Here is a 23,354-nt window from a genome sequence, read left to right as displayed (position 1 = left end):
TCTAGAGGCATATAAATGTATCATTACACAATGCAGCAGGGTGGTTGGGTCACCCCACAGTCACTGTGTATAATTTACCCCTATTTGGGGTCCCTCCGGGAGCCGTCCTGTACCTCGAAACCTGCTGGACTCCGGCTTCCTTTTCAGAGATTCCAGATGAGAAATTCTTGGAAATAAAGTATCATCTGCCCTCCAACCCGTGACATATAGAGCGTCCCGTATGGAAAAACACAAGTATATTCTTTACCTGTGGAATTTCCCGACCATGTATAATGTATAGTTAAATCAGTGAGCCGGCCCCCTGTATAATGTATAGATAAATCAGTGAGCCGGCCCCCTGTATAATGTATAGTTAAATCACTGAGCCGGCCCCTGTATAATGTATAGATAAATCACTGAGCCGGCCCCTGTATAATGTATAGATAAATCACTGAGCCGGCCCCCTATATAATGTATAGTTAAATCACTGAGCCGGCCCCTGTATAATGTATAGTTAATTCCCGGACCAGGAATGAAAAGTCCGGCCCCATGTATTGTATCGTGTGCTCGCCCCCCACACAACTATCTGAGCCAAGCTATTAACCTTCCAAATCGCTATAAATCATTATTTTTAAAACTATATTAAATTGTTCCTTTACGATAACAGAATATCTCATTATTATCATTATTATTATCATTACTATTATTAAAATCCCAGGAACCAAAAGTGTTAAAAGACCCAAGTAAGTACCTGGGAATAGACAGAATCCTAACTCCTCGGCATCGATGTGTGATGGATAAAGATGACATCAGACCCGGCAGATAATATCGGATAGAAAATTATGTGATGGGATTGGGAGTAATCAGTGCACTAAAAAAACACGGGACGCCTGAAGCCAGAATTTACTGCCACAAGTCATTTTTAATAAAATATGCTGATTTAAACAGAGTAAATAACACAAAACCTTTACTTTTCCTCTCACTGATTCCTGGGCCTAGAAAATGTTGGCCTCTGAAGTGACTTTAAATTCAGGAGGGTGTCCTGGATTCAGGCTGCCTGGGACCCGAAGTCTGACGCCCGCATCAATAAAAAAATGTATTTTCCACACCGCTTTGTGAGCCCCTCCTTTTAGTATTGATTTATGTGATGCCCCAAAACCATTACTTTTTACCTGACCCTCTCCCTGCTCTGCGCTCTCCTCCACGGGGCCGACTGCCACTCGAGGAGCTCCAGTGACTGTGACCACACCCCTTCCAGCGTCACATCATCAAGGGGGCGGGACGAAGAGCCTCACAGAAGCATTCAACGACCACTTACAAAATTGCCGGTGGCCGTCGGAGGTGTTCGTGCGGCTGCATCGCCCCCTGGACCAGTCCGGCCCTGGTTAAAATAGTGTGGCGGCCCCTGTATAATGTACAGTTAAATCAGCGAGCCCCCCCTTTATAATGTATAGATAAATCAGCAACCCGGCTCCCTGTGTAATGTATAGTTAAATTAGTGAGCCGACCCCCTGTATAATGTATAGTATTGAGAGTATATAGTGTACACATTGTGCTGGGTGTGATGCATCGTGAGGGCAGGCGTATTGAAGGTGCAGCTGAGGATAATCTCTTATCTCCAATTATTATTCTAATCATGGGAATATTATTACCCTGTAAACACAGATACACGCGGAATGCCGGCCGCAGGTCACACACCTCGCCTCAATTAGACCCTTTTAACAATTTTTTCAGAGGCGACCGATCACGCCCAGAAACGCAGAGTCTCTGAAACGCGTCAGTGAGGTTCTCGGGGAGGAGGATACAGCAAAGCCGATCCGTTTCTCCCGAGTCGCCGGCCATTGTATGCGGTAACGTGTAACCGAGCGAGGCGTACGGGAATAAGCGTGAAGGGAGCGTCCGGTATCGAGTTCAGTAAAATAAATGGGGCTTCCTTGCCCGGGCCCCCTGGTCACTATAGAATATTAATGTTTGATGGAAATGTGCAGACCACGAGGAAAGGGCTGTGACTTCACCATGTGAATGTGTGACATCATCGTGTAATTTGCATATTTGTAGGTGTTGTTGCAGATGCGTGAGCTCACAAATCCTCTGCCTTCAGCTCGAGACCCCCAGGGAAGGGCGAGACAGTCTCCATTTATTATACCCAGTGATGATGGAAGGGCGAGACAGTCTCCATTTATTATACCCGGTGATGATAGAAAGGGCGAGACAGTCTCCACTTATTATACCCGGTGATGATAGAAAGGGCGAGACAGTCTTCATTTATTATACCCGGTGATGATGGAAGGGAGAGACAGTCTCCATTTATTATACCCGGTGATGATGGAAGGGCGAGATAGTCTCCATTTATTATACCCGGTGATAGAAAGGGCGAGACAGTCTTCATTTATTATACCCGGTGACGATGGAAGGGCGAGACAGTCTCCATTTATTATACCCGGTGACGATGGCAGCCGCCTTTCTCCCCAGCCCTCTTCACACGTTCAGCATCCTAGAGGCCCCCAATGATGAAGTGACTTTGGACGGCGGGGCCCCTGGAACTCCTTGTACCCCGTCGGGACGCTGCCCTTGCCGTGGGGTGCTCTTAATTGGCAAGTTCCTCATGTTTTCAAGTGAAAGCACTTAATTATATACACAATGTTCAACCTCTGGCAATAAAGATAGTGTGTTTAATAAAACATTACGACCGACGGGGGTTTAATTATTACATTGTTTAATGAAGACAATCCCTCAAAGCAGCAAAAACATTTTTTCGCCGAATATATTTTCCAAAAAACGTTCATCGGTGGAGCAGCTCAGAGAATTCGGTAAAATGCAAGGAATGCGACGGCGGCGCATGCACCTTATCAGCAATATTATGAAAACTACAGAGCTCTTATCATATAGATATCATATAGCGGGATTCATAAAAAGGGCAGGGAGAGGGACACGCATTCCCCCAAATGGAATCAATGCCATGGGGAGGAATAATAGTGCAGACACTGAGAACACCCCCTTCCCAACGTACATGCAGAAGGCGGGTATTTAATTTGTTTATATCGTTTACTGTAACCCGCAAACACCTTACGCGCATTTATTTAGCGCCGCGTCGGGAGCCGCGCAGCGATAAACCCAAATAATCACAAAGATTATCACAAATCGCAAAATAATCCATTTATTCCCAGAATCGCGAGACAAAAAGTGACGTTAAAAACCTACAACATCCGTAGCGTGGGGGTCGTTAATAGGAACAGTAATGACTGCGGGATCGGGGGGCTCGTTAAAGGGGGACTGAGTTTGGCGGCGTCTGCCAGTCCTCTTTATTAAAGCCGGATTCAGCGGCACGGATCCGTCCCAAACGCTCTCCACTCGTCTTTATTAATAGTGACCTCACGAGACGTCCATCCTGTAACTTCCTGCGCAGAATTTCTTTATTAGTAGTGACCTCACGAGACGTCCGTCCTGTAACTTCCTGCACAGAATTTCTTTATTAATAGTGACCGACCACATTATCTCAGGACGAGCTGTGCGCCGGGTTGAGGTTGCAGGTAGAAAGCCGGGCGCTGAGACCGCCTTCCCACGCGTCCTGAGACGAGATGAGGGACTGCAGCGCCCGAGTATACGCTGCGGGCAGAGAATGCGTGCGAATGAGGATATTCACTCTCGGAGTGATGCATCTACTAAAAAAAAACCCCCATAATATCGCAGCAAGAATTACTCACCTCTAGGGTTTTTGTAAAACACGCAGTTATTGGCGCAGGTATCGGGGTGCGAGTCCCAGAAAGTGGGTCCGCAGCAGCACAGAGCCGGTAGGGGGACGCAGTGCAGCTCCATCTTCTGCTTCATTTGGGCCCGTAAGGCGTCCACGAACCTGAAACAGAGAGACGCGTGATGGGGGCGGAACTCCGTGGTATGACGGGGCTGGTCACGGCGCGCGTCGACACTTTGTGCCCCAGAGAGGCCGGCTTGTCAGATAAGGACTCACCGAGCGCGTTCCTTTGTCTTCTGGGTTCTCAGCAGATTTTCTTTATGGATTTCCCATTCCAAGGCCAAGCGCTCTAACCGTCTCTGGTGTGAAGAGCGTTCGTTGCGATCCGCCGCGTCACGTAATCTGTGTTCTTCTAACTGTCGCCGTAACTCTTTCTCATTCTTAATTCTACGTAAAGGAAATAGAAAGAGCCGATTGGTTGGAGAGAAAACAAGGCCTTTCTCCCGAGCTAAAAAAACATAAATCACAAAAGCCTTTTGGACCTCAGAGGTCTCTTCTTCAGAACACGAGATAAATGCAATCAAATAAGGAGAGTGAACAGCGTACCTCGCCGGTCCCGCGGCTGCATAAAACGAGGGCGCCCATATTTACTGAAACACTCGAAAAATTAAGCAGGTGAAAAAGCAGAATGAACGGACCCCAACTCCCTGCGACACCAGAGGAAACCCAGGCACAAGCTAAAGACAAACGGCAGGAAATGGAAACAGATGGGCAATCGTGCACCTGAAATTATCTTCCCCCTGCTGCTCCTAACTGCGCACCCGAAATTATCTTCCCCCTGCTGCTCCTGACTGCGCATCAGAGATTACACTCCCCCCTGCTCCTAACTGCGCATCAGAGATTACATTCCCCCTGCTCCTGACTGCGCATCAGAGATTACATTCCTCTCCTCCTGACTGCGCATCAGAGATTACATTCCCCCCTGCGCCTGACTGCGCATCAGATTACATTCCCTGCACTCCTGACTGTGCAGATATAACTCCCAGCATAGATTGTAAACTCCTGTGCGCCGGGCCCTCCTCACCTGTTGTCTCAGTAAGTCAATTTGTTATGCTACATACTACTTGTTATGTCCTGTCCACCCATTGTACAGCGCTACGGAATATGACGGCGCTATATAAAACAATAAATAATAACAACAAATTCTTACTTTGCCATTTTCTTTTCTTGCTCCTTTTTGCGTCTCGTTTCCTTGACTTGCTCTCTCTCGATATCCATGAAGAGCCTCCTGTACGCGCCGTATTGTTGCTGCCGCTACGGGACAGAATATTTCATGTCAAATATTTAACGTGTCGAAATTGTGGCTGCTTTACGGCTGCCGTTCCACTTTCTCTGCTAAATTACCCCTTTTATAGCAAAATGCATTGCGTTTCCTGCTGAATACCCAAACATTCCCCGGGAATAAATTATTTAATCAGGTTAAACGCTGCTTCATTAATTACCAGAAATAATTAATTCCCATGTGACAAATATGTGGGTCACCGTAGAAACTGTTAAAAATCATTAAATTGTTGTTTTTATGCGTTTAAACCTTCAGAGGAAGGAACAAAATAACTGATCTGCCGAGGGTTATCAGCTCTCTGTATAGTAGCCCTATAGATTGTTAAGGATAATAATTATTAGTAATTGATTTATATAGCACCATCATATTCTGCGGCGCTGTACAATAATGTGGTGATTTGCATATGTTTAATGAGTCTTTGTCCAGTTTAGTTGCATAATAATAATAATAATGATGATGATGATGATGATGATGAAGTGTTAGGGATCGGATTTAAAGGTCAGGCCGCGGAGGGCCCTGCCGGTTATTGCCAAACGCAGCTTGTTTCACAGGAACTTTAACTTAAAACACAAAACAGGCATTGAGAACAAAACACAGATCTGCGGTAATGACAGGTTTTGGAAATGTTTACACAACCTGCAAACGGAGCCACGTCTCGTAACATATGTCTGAGTCACGCGTGTGTGTGCCGTGATATATACAGGGATTCCCGGTCACTGCGATATGTTTGTTATTTTAATGGGATGACCCCACTTTTCTGGAACAAATAAGGAATTCTGCATTTTCAGCACATAAACGTGTCGGTAATGATACGAAGAAAGGGCTCTGGTTTCTATGGTGATTATTCCTCTTGTGAATGGAGAGGATGAGCCACCCCATGTAAAGCACATTCGGGAGCCCATCCCAAACCGTGTATCGATTTGATCCCATTGTACTGCGCTGTGGAATACGATGGCACTATACAAATCAATAAATAATAACAGTAATAATATGAATCGTCGAGAGCCGTCAGCACCGAGTCTGAGCCGGGTCACCCATCACCTTCAGCTCCGTCTAGTTTTGGGACATTAGCTAAGTGTCTTCTGTGACCTTCAGAAACCTCCAATTATCTCCAGGATGAGACGATTGCTCTAAACAATAAAGCGCTAAGTGGCTTATAAAAAGGAAGTCACCAATAATATTTATGGCAAAATGACCTCCATAATTATACGGCGATTACATTATTTTATGATCTTTATCTCTGGAACAGCCAGGAAGGTTTGTGACACGCGGGGCAGGAATAGACGCCTCTACAACGGCTCTGCGCAGCTGATCTGGAAATACAGAGCTGTGAGTTACCTGGGGACATATTTCCCGACGGTACCAATTAGTGTCACAGCGTTGGGTCGCTGCTCCCAAGACACATAGGAACCAATCTAGAGCAATAGATACATTTCCCAGCAGTCTCCAGAATACATTCCCCAGCAGTCTCCTCCCGGAGCTCCGGAATACATTCCCCAGCAGTCTCCAGAATGCATTCCCCAGCAGTCTCCTCCCGGAGCTCTGGAATGCACTCCCTCTCACCGCCAAAACCTCCTACACTTAGTGGATATCTTGACTTTTACGCACTTGCTTTCGCTCATCCTCCTCATCTACCCCTGGGCGGAGGACGAGGGTCGCGCGGTAATCGGTGCTGAATGCTGGCGCGGGACCCGCCGGGTAAGGCTCCTTCATTAAGCGGCTGCAGGTCTGCAAAATAGAAGCAAATGGGCAAAAACTTATCATGCGCAGCCAGCTTACAGAAACAGTATGGCTGGCAGGTGCCCAAACCTACGTCATAATGTGTTGGCCTGAAGTTTCCTTCACTTATCACCAGACGATAATACACGGCTACTCCTTTAATCCGCCCTCCAGCTGTTACACTACATTTCCCATCATGCACAGCCACATGTTAACTCCCACAGCAGGCAACTTTAGGGCCGCATGTTGGTCGGCTTACGATTAAGAGGCCGCTCCGTGGCATGACGCCACATTATTTAACGCGTAAGATGTGTTAATACCCTCCTATTTCTGCCACCAAAAGGAAATGCTCTGCAGAAGAGCGTTTGCTCCGGGGCCGGCCAGCCTTCGTTAATAATTCCAGGACAATGTATTTCCATTGGGTGCATAATCATCGCCATGAATGATCCGTATATTCTCCTGCGAGGCATCAGGTGTCAAGCACCGTTCAGTCTGGATCGCTATCCCTCAGCTTGTGCAGCCGATTCACTCACACAGATAAAGAATTAAACTCACGGGCCTCATCCCATTCTCTGATGTCTGCTGCTCAGGAAGGCGACCCCCTGATTCCTGCACCAGTAACTCCACTGGAAAATCATGGTACCCAGACAGCACCAGTTCGTCATTCCCTTCTTCATTCATACGCGGCACGGGAGATCGTCGAGATACGGGGTTCTGCGCAGACACCCAAGAAACAGCAAATACAGATACTGTTAATAATATGGAAGAAACAATCAGGCCACGTGAAGCCAAACTCCTGTCATTTAAAAAAAAATAATTCATTTCCCTGGCAACAAAATTCCAAAATAATGCCCTTCCAGAAATGTTCTGGAGCCTCCTTTAGCAGGACGCAAATAAAATAATAAAGCTTTATTACCCGGATCAATAACCCCCACTGACAGCAGAAACCATAAACCGGTGACAGCAGCAACATTTGGGACAGGGTGCTGCCCGTGGCGGTTCCGAAGGGTGTAATTATTGCGCCCTTTGGAATCTGACTTCCATATAAATGTCATGTGAATAATAAATAACTGGATTATATCGCACTCACATCCCGCGTGGGGGACACCTTCCACACCCCGCCTGGGAGACTTAACGCTTCACTCTCCATGGTCTTCAGAGCTGCCAGTCGGCGACGCACTTGCTTCATGGTTTTCCCGAGCTTTCCAGAAAACAAGGGACATGAAAAGACACAAAACGCGACAAATTCAACAGAACCGCTGCATGATCCGAAGGATTTCTCCCTAAACCCCTCCTAATAAATCACTTTGTATCGCATGAAATGATGCATGCAAAGCTTTGCTGTAATATGACGATGATGGCTTAGGGTGCAGGGACATTAGCCGTAGGTCTTTCCTCGCATTCCCAACCCGTTCCGTGCCAAATCATTTTATTGCAGGCGTAATAAAAGAACGAGGTGAACCTATAACCACGGAGTGGACGCTATAAAGCCCTGGCCTCCAAAATCACAATAAAGAGACACGGAATGATGCTGCCACAGAGTACAATAAAAGGGCATTAAAGGACATGCTAAGGACACATTCATCCGCTAACGGTGCATCCATTTATCCGCTAGCGGCGCGTCCATTCATCCGCTAACGCCTTTTACACACCAGAGGCGGGAATGGCTGGTGGCAGATGGAGTGTCGGGTCCTGCCTCCGCGCTACCGCCTCGTCCTGCCAGTATGTAGCGCAGCGAACGGCCAACACACTTACAGTTTTTTCCTGCTGTTTGAACGGCCGGTTATTATTTTCATCTTTGCCATCATCTTCATCGATTCCTCCGCTGATCTTTTTGGCTGAAACATACTGCGAGCGGGGGCTGCAAATGGCTACCGGCGTATTTCGGAAGACACACGTGTTCCTTTTAGGGGTCAGACGCACGGCAGCATCAGAGGTCTGGTCCACGACAAACCCTTCCCTCACGATCTGAAGAAGAATACGAAGCGGAAGATAAATTTTCCACCTACAACGCTGTGTGTGAATGAGCGTCACGGTCATGCACATCTCCACGGGGCCCGCTCTAAGCATTAATGGCGGTCACGGGAGCTGCGACACGCACAGAACTGCATGAAGAAAGGTGTGCCAGGTACAGAAATGACTTTATCCGACCCATTTAATACACCCAGAGGAACCCGGCAGCATTAAACCAGCAGAACCTACAACGCAAAGCTCAGCCAATGGAGGCCGACTTCCAAAATGATCAATAAATGATAAAGAGCCCCAACGCACCCGTCTGTAAGAGCCACAGGCTGGGGCTTCAGGGTGTTTGGGAAGGGTATGTTAGTGACACTTCCATACATGTATAGAAACCTGAAACACGCTTACCGCATCATAGGACTTCTGGATGTGACGCTTCTTGCGCAGCTTGGCGTGTTCTCTCACCCGCCGTCTCACCTCCACCTGGAAGTGGTGCAGCTTTTCCTGCTTCGCTCTCTGATGTTGGAGCAGCTGCTCCTCTACCTGCCGAGCCGACGCCTGAAGAGCCAATAAAGTTAATGACTAAAGAGAAAGGATGACAGCGACGGGTCAGTTTATACAGACGGCTGTGGGGAGGAATAACTGGATTTTAGGGGCCGGTACAGAAAAGGGCAGCGCGGAGATACCCGCAAAACGTCTCGTGTCACAATAATACCAGAAACTCTCTCAGTGCCTCTCTGTCTCTGGGCCCAGCTCTCAGTCTCTCTCTCTCGGGGCCCAGCTCTCAGCCCCCCCTCTCTCTCTCTCTCTCGGGGCCCAGCTCTCAGCCCCTCTCTCTCTCGTCTGTCACTCACCGTGGCCCCGCACTCCTGGTCTCTCTGCCCCCGGACACACTCCACCCAGGCTCCCACGGGCGCGATATCGGAGGGATTCCTCTCCGCCAGCACCGCCTGATTCACCACGAGCCGAGTTCCCCTGCGCCCGGATGCCGCCATCTTCCTAGATTCAAACGGCTGCGTCCCGCATCACCATGGCAACGAGGGCTGCGCCAGGATATCTGTCATTGGGAAGGCTGCGTGCTGATTGGCGTTCAGCCTTGAGTGATTTCGTCACTATAGAAGCAGGGTGTCTGGGTGTAGTAATATGGCTGCTTCCTACGGGTAATCGCTGCAAATCCGCAGCATACTCAGGGTTAATAATCGACAGACCTATGGATCAGTATTCCCGGGACACACACATGCATGTCACATGCATGTTACCGAGCACGTGCCCTGCACAGGAAAGGTTCTGCCCCAGGGGAACCAGTTATACCCCCCATAGCCTGCAAGGGGCAGCACTTTACACGTGCCAGGCAGTAAAATGCCAAGGGTCTTGTGATTGCTGCTCTCTGTATAGTGTCGGGGGTCCTGTGATTGCTGCTCTCTGTATAGTGTCGGAGGGGGGGTCCTGTGATTGCTGCTCTCTGTATAGTGTCGGAGGGGGGGTCCTGTGATTGCTGCTCTCTGTATAGTGTCGGGGGTCCTGTGATTGCTGCTCTCTGTATAGTGTCGGAGCGGGGGTCCTGTGATTGCTGCTCTCTGTATAGTGTCGGAGTGGGGGGTCCTGTGATTGCTGCTCTCTGTATAGTGTCGGAGGGGGGGTCCTGTGATTGCTGCTCTCTGTATAGTGTCGGGGGTCCTGTGATTGCTGCTCTCTGTATAGTGTCGGAGGGGGGGGGGGTCCTGTGATTGCTGCTCTCTGTATAGTGTCGGAGCGGGGGTCCTGTGATTGCTGCTCTCTGTATAGTGTCGGAGTGGGGGGTCCTGTGATTGCTGCTCTCTGTATAGTGTCGGGGGTCCTGTGATTGCTGCTCTCTGTATAGTGTCGGGGGTCCTGTGATTGCTGCTCTCTGTATCCCCAGCAGGATCTGTATCTAGAGGGTATCTACATTTAATGGGTTCAGAAGACAATAGGCTGGCTGTGTGCGTCGGGCTGGCAGAGCTCTCCTCGGGCTGGCAGGGGCCGGGCTCTCCTCGGGCTGGCAGGGGCCGGCTCCGGACGTGCACAGAGTAGAGAAAACATGCTAATTGCTTGCAGGGGGACCAAACTTAGAGATGAAGACAGAACGAAGCAGCCACACAAGAGATCTGATCTCCCCGGCCCTCCTTCACATTGTCTGTCTCCTTGCTACCCAAGCAGGTAAGATGCGCTCTCTTACCGTCTAGAGTCAGACTGCGCCGGAGACCGACGCACCAGAATCCTGCCGGATGCTCTTTGAGAGGATTAATAAACGGCACCTGCCTGTTCGTTAGTCGAGTTTGTCCGTGGGGTATCATCGTCACACCTGCTGCTTCACAGAAAAGCTTATTTTGGTCAAAAAGCTTAAAATGTTAATACGTTTTTGGCCTTAATGCAATGAATCAGATATTTCTGTTGTGTCAGACGCTGTCAGCTTCCAGTGGGGGTCCTGTGGACCTGGGGGGTCCCGTCATATGTTTATTATATTAAAGCTTTCACCCGCCGCTGTAACCATTAAATGACTGTAAATGTGTAGAGCGCAGCGCGTTTCACCGATCACATAGCTAATGGTTAGAGTCGCAGCACAAATCAGTCTGATAGGCCGCTGACAGAATGTAATAGCCAGCTTATAAAATCTACTAGCCACTAGTAAAATTAGACTATATATGAATCTGTTTACAGAATATATCGGTGCACCTACACGATCCATTAGACAGGTAAAATATATTAGTTTATCTATGTACGGAGTAGGTCGTTTACGGAATACAACGGTCCGTATACATGGGCACTCAGCGTGGCGCTGCTATGGTGGGGGCGCATCTTTGTGGTAATAATATGCATTGGGGGGCGCTAATTGTGACGCGGCTGTCCTACTTTATCCTCAGGGACACTTTAATCCGTAGATCCTGGGGGCCGCCCTGTGCAGCGACTCTCAGGGCCAGAACCACACACCGGGCTGTAAGAACGAGTACTTTGTCCGGTCTCTGGCTGCCCGATGCAGATGTTTTTATACACGGCGTTTTCCCAGCATCCCAGACACTGGGGCTTTGTCCGCTTCTCCCAGCAACCCGTGTCCAGCTCACAAAGCACGGCGGCTCTTTGAAAGCGGCTTCTGTCCCCAGCCTTGACTAATTTCTTTTCCTGCTCTGTGAAAGAGAAAAGGCTGAGGTTTTCTTTGCCACATGGTGCGTCTGTGACCCCGAAACCTTAAAAACAGATCATAAAGTACAAAAGCCGACACATAATCGCATAGATTTACAGTTTGACGCACCGGGCATTTAAAGAACCTCTGCCGGCGGTGCTGCCCCCTGCAGGATTAGTGGCTGAACTCCCCTGGGTACCATCGCTGGCTGCCGAGGTCAGTCCCGTAACGAGCCCACTGGCCCCTCTACGGCATCCCATTGAATACGGTCGCCAGTCCTGTTTTATGTCTCAGGACGAGTAGATTTTTTTGTCTGTGGCTTCGGATGTCACCCAGCCAAGAAAGCCCAGAGTAACGGGGGCCGAAGCAGAGTGTTAAGAACCTTCTGAGAACACGGTTCTCGTCTCGATTCTCATGTATGGAGACCCATAACGGACCTGCGTTCATATTCACTAACGTTTCACGCTCACTTATTTTCACAGGAATGCAGTTTTTTTTATATTTTAATTAACAGCTGACCATTTAATAAAAGGAAACGGGGGGCGAGCACAGATTCACCCCTTTCAGGCAAACAGTAAGTGTGGGGTGTTTTTTAGGTGTAGTGGACGTTGTGAACGTTAGCAGCCACGTCCAGCATATCCACAGCACGTACGGAAAGTCGGCCCTGTTGTCGATCCGCTACGCCAGCGCGAGCAGCGATAAACCGGTGGTGAAGTGGCAGGTGAAGAGGGAGAAGATGGTCACCGTGGTGCAGTCCATCGGCACTGAGATCATCGGAAGTCTCCGCACGGACTACAAGGGTCGGATAAAAGTCTTTGAGAACGGCTCCCTGCTGATCAGTAACCTGGTCCTGTCGGACGAGGGCACGTACGAGGTGGAGGTCTCCATCACAGACGACACGTTTACCGGCGAGCAATCCATCAATCTCACCGTGGACAGTAGGTGATAAATATTACATGGGGGTGAGCAGAAATCTCAGCGTTACGGCTCAGTAACAGTAATGTCTCTTCCGACAGTCCCGATCTCGAAACCCCACGTATCTGTCACCTCGTCGTCTGTTCTGGAGCTGACAGATAATTTCACGCTGACCTGTGTCCACGAGAACGGTACCAAGCCCACCTATGTCTGGATGAAGGGGAACCGACCTCTAAACAACGACTCCCGGATTCTTCTGTCCCCAGACCACAGAGTCCTGACGATCAGCAGAGTTGTGATGTCACACGATGACATATACAGCTGCATGGCAGAGAATCCGATCAGCAGCGGGCGCAGCCCCCCTATTAAAATTACCGTGTACCGTAAGCAATGTGAAAATGTCTGTAGCGTTTCCTTTAATGGTCGTGAAATACAGTAAGACGCTTAGGAATAATATATTATCTCTCTTCTCACCCAGGAAGAAGCTCGCTGTACATTATCCTTTCCACTGGGGGAATATTCCTTCTGGCTACCCTGGTAACGGTCTGCGCATGTTGGAAGCCGTCCCGGAAGTACGAAGTAATTTTGTAACGCAGGGGTTATAATCAGCATCCATATAATTAACTATTTTTTTTACAATATTAAAGACTAAATACAAATGTATTTTAATAATAAAATAAAGATCTTTTAAAATGGTCTCTTTCAGAAAGAAACAGAGGCTGGAAAAACAAGGTTCCTGTGAATATGTAGAACGGACGGACGTCCCTGTGAAACGCGAAGGTAACGCGTATAGAGGTAGCTGCACCGCGGCGGCTTCGTTAGGGTCATTTTGGGCTTTCGCTGTGAACACAGAATACGTTTTCCTTGGTTAGATTGCGGGACACACCAGGTCCTGTGCCTTTCACTTGATTTATCCAGCTCAATTGATCCCTCAGCTTGATAGGCAGGCTGCCCGGGTCCCCCCGGTGGAACTGGGAGGCTGCCGGGGTCACCCCGGTGGAAAGGGGAGGCTGCCCGGGTCACCCCGGTGGAAAGGGGAGGCTGTCCGTGGGGGCCCCAGCGTAACAGGAAGGCTGTCCGGGGCCTTCTTGTGAGGCAACAAAGAACCCCATTTGAATTAGCTTAAATCCTACATAGACCTCAGACCGGTGGGTCTTCGGAAAGCGATTTGCTTCCATGCATCCGAGTTTATCTTCTTTGTATCCCGTTTTTGTGTTGTTTATGCAGTTGAAATAATATCAAGGACAGAGGAGCTGGAATGTAGGAATCCGGTCGCTTTATACATCCTGAAAGATAAGGTGAGGATAATTTCATAGAACCCGTCCCAGGGCGTCCGGACCACGGCTCTGAGTACAGGATGGTGAAACATTCATGTTTTTTCTTTATTTCACTGTGAATTTGTTGTAATTTTCAGGAGCCATATCTCATGCATGTTTAAATTTCTTCACTGTATTAATCTACCATATCTGCTGGGGTACTGCTCCACGTATCTAGCACCCTCTCAGTAAAGTGAAACGTCCTTCCATTAGAAGCCAATGATATCTTCTAGTGTTAGATTCTGGTCTCTTGTAACATTTCTTCTCTCCCATCCCCGCTCTCTTCTCTCCTCCGACTCCCTCCCTCCAAGCTGGACACAGTGAGATCAGGTAGTCTTTTCTGATCGTTTTCATCTTGCGTCAATTACCTATTTTAGTTTCCAGGTCAGAGACTACGAGGAACGCTCTGCAGTAGCCGGATCAGGCCACTAGATGCCGCACTTGTTCTTGCCCTCATTTCTCTGTGGCCTCTGTTATGGTGAAGATTGCTGTGTTTTGACATTTTGTGTATTTGATGCAGTTTGTATTATTATTATTTATTGTTTTATATAGCGCCATCAAATTCCGTAGCGCTGTACAACGTGTAGACAGGACCTAACAAGTAGTATGTAGCATAACAAATTGACTAACAGAGACAACAGGTGAGGAGGGCCCTGCTCAAACGAGCTTACAATGTATATTTAATAATATTTTGCCGTGTAGAACAATAACACCCAATGAAATGTGTATTTCAGGAATCCCCTGAAGATGAAGACTCCCCGATCGAGTCCAGGACAGCTTCTGACTATGGCTGCCGCCCCAGCCCGGGACCCCCGCCTAGGCCCACCAGCCGTTTCTCTCACAGACACCACACCACAAGGTCAGCTCTCAGCAGCAGAGACAAGGGGTTACCGGCCATTTCTCCAGAGAGGGGCTCCGGGTCCAGAAGCATGGGCCGCTCTGCCTGCGGGGAAAACATTACCCAGGAGCGGGAGGAAGGTGGCAGTTCTGCCTGTAACACCTAAAGCATGCGCTGACTTTGCTCTGCTGGTCCCGTGGGGTTGTCGCTTCTATTACCGAGGCCTAGGCTTAGTGCATAAAGCTTTCTGATATAAATATAAGCTTGCTGATAGAGTATAAAATATCATCGCTTCTTCACCCTAACATCCGTGGCCTGCCGTGAAATCCCCCTACGGGAGCAGGTGATGAGTATAAGTTATTAAACATATGAAAAGGGACGCTGATTTATGAGTCTTAGCATTTTTCCGAGTTTTCTTACATCACCTGCTGAAAAAAAACCAACAAAAACATAACCTATCCAGTGGTCAGCATAGGTGCATCCAGCTGCTATCCCTGGCTAAACAGAGGGAAAGGACCACTTTCTGACAGCTGGCAATAAAAATATTTACTTAAATATAAAATATATACATTATTTTAAACACCATCTAATTGTTAAACTGTAAAATAAAGAGCATAAGCCGCTGAAATCATCAGAGAGATTCGTGACAATTTAAACTTTAAAAGGTCAGAAATATATTCAGGAAACGATTCCATATTTAAATAAGAGGCGCTTATTAACTAAATGCACACAGGGGGAGTGAAGCATTGGTTTAATCTCTAAGGCTGCTGGGGGTGCGTTCCTCTACCGCACAGAAATATCACTGTCAGATCACTGCGGTCCTTAATCCTCGATAAGTTTTGGGAAAAATGTGGATAACGTGCGATGGAAACTAAACCAGGCGATATATTGGAGGCTTTAATGAATCCGAGTCAATCCTATTAGTTACGGGTGGAGTGTCCCAGAAAACACGATGATGCGAGCGACATGGTCGTGAACCAATGAAACGCCTGTCATCGATGCGTCGCAGGTCCTGGCGCACCATCTAAAACTTAATGAAGTTGCGTAAGGAAATTCTTGTTCCAGAAATGTCAACACAATTACTGTGTCGCGCAGGATCAGCATTTTCCAGCCGATCCGTCACCTCATTTCAATGCGGCTTCTGGTTATTTACCAACAAGACGCCCGGACGCTGGGGGCCGCCTCACCGTAGAAAATTGGTGCTCAGACTTAAATTGCTCAAGAAAAAGCAACAGCTCAGAAAACCCAGATTTCAGTAACCCGTTTTCTTTAACACTCTTTTAACATAAAGTCTTCACCTCTTTCCTCTGTCCTATCACAGCGCTTAGTTCTGCCCCACATCAGCTTCAGTACTGTGAATTTGCCCCTGAGGTCCGGCAGCATTCAGTCCGGGGCCCATCCAGCTGACTGGCCCAGTAATAAAGCCAAGACAATGGGCTCAGTGTGCTTTAGCCAGTCCCGGCCAAAATACCACTACAGAAAGAGACTGCGGATATATTAAACGCGTTTGTAAAGAAACACACAACATCCCTGGAGAGGGGACGAGTGACCCTTCCGGCTCATGGGACACAACAAACAATGGTTCTTCTACAAGTCATCAGCCCCACTCATGTATAACACACTCCTGAAAATACCGGCACATGGAATCTGTTCTGGATCCTCACGGTTTGTAATCCACTCAACATTCAAGTATTACAAATCTCTTATAAATCTCAGCCAAATTCCCCTAAAGCCCTGACTTCATCCTCTCGCTGATAGGTGATTCCACTGAGGAAGAAAAGACTTTTTGTTCTCTTGGTAAAAGTCTAAAAACTTCATTGATGTCCCTCTGGAGGACTCCGCCGGATCCGACATTGTTCAGAATAGGAGGATTGGTGGTGAAACGTTCTATTTTACGAGCTGCTAAGATATTGTGTATCGAGATTTCACCATTAACGTGTGAATGCGCCGTTTGGGTGATGTATGCAAAGCTACGGCCTTGGAATCACCACCTTTATCTGCTCTCAGCGCCAACACCCAACGATCTCCATTTGTTGCCCCCCTCCGTCCTTTCCCCGAGTGGGAAAATACTCTGAACAAAGCCCCGCTGAATGGCTTGTCATTGGGGGCTCTATGTGGCACCCCCATCACAATCCAGCTGGGAAGAAGTCACAAAGAGATCCCGTGCTTTTCAGCATCACTCAAGCAGAAGAAGACTTCCCTCGCAACGCCTTTCTCTTTCCTCTTTACTTTTTTTTTTGTCTGCTTTTAACAAAACTATACTTTCAGCACCTTTTATTGCTTCTGTGACATGTCTCCCATTGTGTGGGACGGCCACAGAGAAAGATGTACTTCTCATTTTAACTGACTCTGAAGCCGCGATCGGACTTCATATTTTCTTTCATGGGTTCGAGGAAAATTAATGGCAAGTGACACATCTTGTCCTAGAGGTTGCTATGGGGATCCTGTGTGGTCTGAGCCAAGTGCAACAATCGAAATAATAGAAAAACACTCCGAAATTGTTCACCTGCAGTGAGAACGAATTTAGCAGTTTTTAGAAATGCTTTGATCTGCTTGGTTTCAGCCTGAAAAGCTGTCAAATTACAGAAGATTTAAACAAAAGCCGTGAGCCAAAAGAAATGGCTTCTCCACGGGAGGGATTAGAATGATCAGTTATACCAGAGGGGTGATTGAGGTCCAATTTGAGGGTCAAGCAATGTGAAAAAGCCCCATGCTGCTTCAGACTGTGCTGGGGCTACCTGCCTGCCGGGGCCACGTGTGTCCCGTGCGTGTCCTGGGCAGACCCCGCTGGGTAAAGGTTCACAGGTGAAGACAGACAAAAGGATGGAGACATTAAACAAGGAGGCTTACAAGAAAGATGCGGAACAATAGAGAGCTGATCACTTTGCCACAGGAGGCGTCAGGGCCCAGACACAACAAATACCCTCATGCCAATAACACCACGTATTGTTAACCCCTTTGTGACTCATTCTCCAGAATCCACAGGCCCAGCGGAAGGGATTTTAGGTGAAATCTGTGTGTTTCCTTATACAACACGCAACATAGGTTAACATGATTAAATATCAAGGACGAGGAACACGAACATGAGTCAATTAAATTAAATTTTTTTTGGAAATACAACAGACGCCAGCTTTACATAAACAGGGTTGGTTTAAGAAAATCTAGCATGTTTTTGGCAAACTGTCCCTCAGGAGTCAAATGGAACTTTTTTGCGACATCAATGATAACGTGTCGCTGGTTCTGGGGCGCACGTCTTGTTTGCTTTTCAGATGAAGTCCCACAGAGACGTTTCCACGGCTCTTTGGTGTTTGCAAACACTGATTTTTGAGAGCCACTTGATGAAAGGGACTCATTGTCAGCGTCTCATGAAACGTGCAGGACTTTGCACATGTGAGCGGAATACCAAGAACCCAAACAGGACGGAGCCCAGAGAATGTGAGGCCGAGACGCGACTCTTCCCTCCTGACCGTTATGATAAAGCGATGGGGATTTGGTTGACGGCGTTATACTCCTCTGACAGAGATCGGTTGAGGAACCAAGCATTAGATCCGGTGTCTAAGAATCACTTGAATCGGTCATCAATCAGAAGCTTAAGAAACGGCCTCAAGCTGACCCATAAACATAGAAATGTAAAAAAGATTCAGGTGACTCCAGAACGTTGGTGGGAAAAACAATCTGATAAATCCCACCAAACGGCGTGGCAGATAATTCTTTCCAGGATTAAACGCATGGGATCTGGTGCTAAACATGGAGCAGGAACTAGGAACATTATGTTGGTTTCCATGGTAACAGCACCACATTTTAATGATTCTGTAGAATTACTATGGATGAACTAGACTTACTGGTTTAGATGTTTCTCATTTTCGCTGTGTATTGTTAGTAGATATTGGGAGGATAGCAGCCAACAGGCTACACTTCTTCAGTGACTTACAGCGATAAACCTCTCCTTCATCCCTCACATTCAGTCCCTCGCCAGATCCTGCCGCTTGTACCTAAAAAACATCTCTCGTATCCGCCCATTCCTCACCCAAGAATCCACAAAAACCCTGCTTCATTCCCTTATCATTTCCCGTCTTGACTACTGCAACACTCTTCTGGTTGGCACTCCACTGTCTCGACTCTCTCCTCTACAGTCTATCCTAAATGCCGCTGCTAGGCTCATCTTCCTTGCACGTCGCTCCTCTTCTCCTTCCCCCCTCTGTGAAACCCTCCACTGGCTCCCAATTAAAGGATCCTGGTACTGACATATAAGGCCATCCATAATACTGCTCCTCCGTACATTTCTGACCTCATTAGCAAATACTCTCCTACTCGATCCCTACGTTCCTCCCATGGGCTAAGGCTCTCCTCCTCACTCATCACCTCTTCCTTTTCCCGTCTACAAGATTTCACTCGAGCTGCCCCATATCTCTGGAATCTACTCCCAAGGAACCTTCAGCATTCTCCCTCCCTCCCAACATTCAAGAAACATCTAAAAACCCACTTCTTCAGAGAAGCCGCACCATCTTAGCTGCTAGAACTTCCTTGTCATCGATACAACCCCCACACTACCTCTCACCCTTTCTCTATGCCTTATGTTTGTCACCCCATTTCCCTCTAGATTGTAAGCTTGCGAGCAGGGCTCTCTCCACCAAATGTATCGGTTTGTCTTAGTCTGTCAATTCTTGTCTTGTCATATCCCTTGAATTTATGGATTGTATTAAGCGCTGCGTAAACTGTTGGCGCTATATAAATAAAGGATAATAATAATAATAATAATAAACGGCGCATTGGATTACGCATTCAGAACACAATAACCTTTTTCTCCTTAGTGAAAAGTCTAAAGATCATCTGTTTTTTCAGATACGCATTTTTTTCCAGTCCTTCCATTTTTTTTCAGAGCTATATAAATTTCAATTTCAACTGTTGAATCGGGGGCCGCCTCTACCCAACGGGTGAATCAGCAGCCTCTACCCAATGGGTGAATCGGGGGCCGCCTCTACCCAACGGGTGAATCAGCAGCCTCTACCCAATGGGTGAATCGGGGGCCGCCTCTACCCAACGGGTGAATCAGCAGCCTCTACCCAATGGGTGAACACAGCAACTTCAAAACTGTGTCCTTTCCATTCACTTATTTATTTATATTGTATTAATAAAAAGAACACTCATGATTTTCATACCAAACTGTACTAAAAATGTAATATTTTTTTTACAATATCACCAATTGTCGAATTTATCAAATTTCTATTTGAAATTGATTGGTGCGGCGACATGCTCAGCCTGTGAGCATCAGGTGATAAATGATCGATGCGTTGCACGCTGAGTGTTACAAATTTCCTGCAGCCAACTCTGTCTGTAGATCTCCCAGAAAGAAAGAACCTACGGCAGAGACTTCAAACAAGAGTCGAAATAAGGAGCCCCAAACGGCCGCCCTGAGAACACAGTGTTTCCCAACTGTGGTGACCGCACAAAATGATTTCAGAGATGGCCATAAACGCTATTGTGAACACTTTAGGGACATTGTTCCTTTTTTTTTGACAAATGATAATGTTCTAAGCTCCCTCAATTTCCCCATTTTTTGTGACCGGGCTGACAAAGGCTCAGTCGACAAGCTTTAAAAACTATCAAAGGACAATCAATTTTGTTTGGAAACAGCCTTTGGTGACGTTCCTTGGCTACTCTTTTATGTAGTCAATCATGTTGAAAATCGCATTTCCATAGGATTTTAGTAAAACGTCCAAGAAAATCAAGGCTGACCAAAAATGTTAATTTACCAACAAAACCCCAATTTTTTGGAGCATACATGTTTTTGTAAGTCTTGATTTTTACATAGCGAGTTATAATGACCGTATGTTTTATTCCGACAGGCCACGGCTGTCGTAGAGAGGAGCTCTGTCTCAAAGCCGCTCACAGCATGGGGTCTGCGTGCCTTTATACACCATTGTTCATCAACTTCATAAAGAAAAAAAAGGAGGAGGAAGGAGAGACTTAAAAAAGGACAAAAGCGGTGGAAAACATGCTTAATAACAAATTCCAAATAATTTACCAAACCCTGGGCAGAAGGGGGTAGGTTTTCCATGAGAAGAGGACAAGTTTAAGAATCTTCTGTAGGAAGTTATTATCTGAAACCAAGTTCTACAGGGAAGGTCATTCCATACGTTGCGCCAGATATGCTTACCCACTGGTTGCTGGTTGTTTTCACCCTGCTTCCTCTGGGACACGGCTCGCAGGTAAACTTCTGCCAGTGCAACCACGCAGAGAAACATGAAGGACATGGAAGGGCACATTCCTACAGAAAGACGAGGCACGTCCACCATCACCGACCATCCAGCAGGAGACACAGAATCAGAGGTAAGACCAGGAACTTCCCTACCTGGAAAATCCTTACGGTCCGGTTAATAACACAGAGCCAGAACCAGACCGCTTGTAAACCCAGAAAAACAATTGGAAATCTCAAGGATAAATTGGTAAGAATCATTCAAATTTCTGTGGGAAGCCTTATTAAGTTTGACGTGAATGGTTTGTGATGGATAGAGTGTAAGCTCTTCAGGTAAATAATTTCTGCATGCTTACCCAATTGCATGCTATTATATGTCATATATACGGGCAAACATGCTTGAAATATTCTCATTTTGGGTGATTTTAGGCAAGCTGTGAATTGCTGATCTCAGTCCTGCTTTGCTTGTAATTTCTTTATTCCCGGGATGATTTTTCCATCAATACTTTTTCTCAGTTAATGGCTGGCAGAGTCATCATTAGTAACTGATTATCAAAATAACCTTAATATTGTATTTTTTATTAACAAAATATTAACTTTTCAGGAAGAAATTCCTGATGCATTTCATTGTACTTTTTTGTGTTTTGACCAAAATGCTTGTTTAAGAGGTGCATCCTGTTGGATGACGTGTTCCAGTCTTTGCTGGATTCTTTGCCGTGGACCGTCTGTAGCTTCTTGACTTCTCTTTCCCATTACTCCCAGCGTCCAGGTGCTTCGTGTCCTATAGACGGCTTGTCCCCTCTCGCTTCTTTTGCAGTTACCAATGGTCTCTTGGTTTTGTGCTCTTTGCTGGGCTCTCTGATTGGGTTGGTGGGTTCTCTAGGATGGGTTGTAGCGCTGCCATTTTCTTCAAAACAGTTGTCACAGCAACGGAAGTGAATTCTCAGAGAATCAAGACTTTCCTTTCTTTTTGTTGAAGATAATTTTGTAAAACACTTTAATATGGAACAATAGCTAAAATCCAACTTTGTGAATGCAAACACTGTATATGTAATTTTGAACCTATACAGTTGGTACCATATAAAGTAGGTGGCCATTGGAAGGAGCTCCCCGATTCTGTTACAAATAATTCCTTTTTTCATTTGCTAAATGATGAGTCTTCTGGCCCTTAGCTGTGAGGCCCTTTGCTTTTCTTTAGTCGTTGGCCATTTAAACGTTTGATTTGTAGGATACGCACTTTGCTTTAGATGTTATTGCTGATATCCCCAATAAATTTATTCAACAGAATCAGCCACAAACCCGAGCCCGGGGGCTCTGAACCGATGTCACCCCATCTAATCATAGTCTGCTCCACATGGGCGAGGCTGAACCCGATGCCAGTACAGCCCGTCCACACTCAATGATCAGAACTTTGTTTCTCAATGGAACCCATAACATGTTAAAAAGTTACATAATATCCAGTTTCACCTGTGAATCACCAAATGTCATTGGTGAGAGTTAATGAAAAAACAACGTAGAGATGTATTGTCACATTTACTGCCAATGTGTTTGATATTTTGTTTAACACACCCTTGCTTTGGACACCTGGTGTAGAAAATAGGGAATGGAGCCTACAGCCTGTGGACTCTAATCTCTGGGATCCTCTCAGGATCTTATCCAAGAGTCACGAATCGACATGTTCTTTCTTTTCAAAATCCTCAGCTCTGAAGGCTTTTCCTCATTTCACTGCATTCTCTCTAAGTTCCCCCTGTTTCAAAACTAGTATGTAAACCCAAATGACCCGCCCAGGAGGAGCCAACAGGCTGGCTAATGACAATCTGTCTAACATTATGTGACGGGCAATGCATATATTTGGCACAGGGCGACTGACCCGGCTATTAATGATCCATGAGGTTTTCAAGCAAGATTGGGGCCCTGGTAAAAACACTGAAGGCCAAATCAGCCCTCAGTCTAGCACTTGGACAGCCACATGGACATGACCGAAACTGTTTACACAAAACCAGTTCCTACTAGCAGTGAACACATGGAGGGCTCTGACCAGCCATGAGGGTGAAGGTGTGAATTTAAACAGAGTCAGTGAGGATTTTACTGATAATGTCTATTTTTGAAAGGTGACCCGTTTCTGGCTCCTCTCTGCCCATTGTAGTGATATTTCCTGCTTTTTATTTTTTACTCCAAGACGTTCCAGGAACTCTGACGTTCTCATCCTGTTTTGGAGCATCAAGGAAAAGGGACAATTGTTTCACTCTCCTTAAAACAA

General features: G+C 46.8%; 2 protein-coding genes across 2 annotated transcripts; one reads left to right on the top strand and one right to left on the bottom strand.

The window, feature by feature from the left end:
• Positions 1 to 3,475: 3,475 nt before the first annotated feature.
• LOC149272618 (coiled-coil domain-containing protein 15-like) lies at positions 3,476 to 9,685 on the bottom strand. The gene is made up of 10 exons (XM_089506880.1): positions 9,545 to 9,685; positions 9,099 to 9,248; positions 8,487 to 8,699; positions 7,822 to 7,932; positions 7,287 to 7,445; positions 6,621 to 6,740; positions 4,881 to 4,984; positions 3,947 to 4,117; positions 3,684 to 3,832; positions 3,476 to 3,585 (listed from the first exon to the last, which is right to left on the bottom strand). The coding sequence occupies exons 1-10, from the start codon at positions 9,683 to 9,685 to the stop codon at positions 3,476 to 3,478; spliced, it is 1,428 nt and encodes a 475-aa protein (XP_089363006.1).
• A 1,098-nt stretch (positions 9,686 to 10,783) lies between these two features.
• LOC149272617 (hepatic and glial cell adhesion molecule-like) lies at positions 10,784 to 15,064 on the top strand. Its single transcript, XM_089506879.1, has 7 exons — positions 10,784 to 10,877; positions 12,432 to 12,767; positions 12,846 to 13,127; positions 13,223 to 13,316; positions 13,451 to 13,524; positions 13,972 to 14,042; positions 14,795 to 15,064. The coding sequence occupies exons 1-7, from the start codon at positions 10,784 to 10,786 to the stop codon at positions 15,062 to 15,064; spliced, it is 1,221 nt and encodes a 406-aa protein (XP_089363005.1).
• The last annotated feature ends 8,290 nt before the right edge of the window (positions 15,065 to 23,354 follow it).

The sequence above is a fragment of the Sceloporus occidentalis genome, unplaced genomic scaffold (assembly GCF_023333645.1).
Source record: "Sceloporus occidentalis isolate IW3139 unplaced genomic scaffold, rSceOcc1.0.p SCAF_430, whole genome shotgun sequence".
NCBI lineage: Eukaryota > Metazoa > Chordata > Lepidosauria > Squamata > Phrynosomatidae > Sceloporus > Sceloporus occidentalis.
The sequence above is the reverse complement of the archived record's forward strand: the minus strand, read 5'-3'. Positions and strand labels throughout refer to the sequence as shown.

Excerpts from the sequence above, each read along its gene's own strand:
- LOC149272617 (XM_089506879.1), top strand. The coding sequence starts at position 10,784 with ATGAAGACAGAACGAAGCAGCCACACAAGAGATCTGATCTCCCCGGCC. Across the intron at positions 12,768-12,845 it reads CATCAATCTCACCGTGGACA|TCCCGATCTCGAAACCCCAC; the intron begins GTAGGTGATAAA and ends CTCTTCCGACAG. Across the intron at positions 13,317-13,450 it reads TGTTGGAAGCCGTCCCGGAA|AAAGAAACAGAGGCTGGAAA; the intron begins GTACGAAGTAAT and ends GGTCTCTTTCAG.
- LOC149272618 (XM_089506880.1), bottom strand. The coding sequence starts at position 9,685 with ATGGCGGCATCCGGGCGCAGGGGAACTCGGCTCGTGGTGAATCAGGCG. Across the intron at positions 9,249-9,544 it reads ACCAGGAGTGCGGGGCCACG|GCGTCGGCTCGGCAGGTAGA; the intron begins GTGAGTGACAGA and ends TTGGCTCTTCAG. Across the intron at positions 4,985-6,620 it reads AGGAGGATGAGCGAAAGCAA|CGGCAGCAACAATACGGCGC; the intron begins GTGCGTAAAAGT and ends TCTGTCCCGTAG.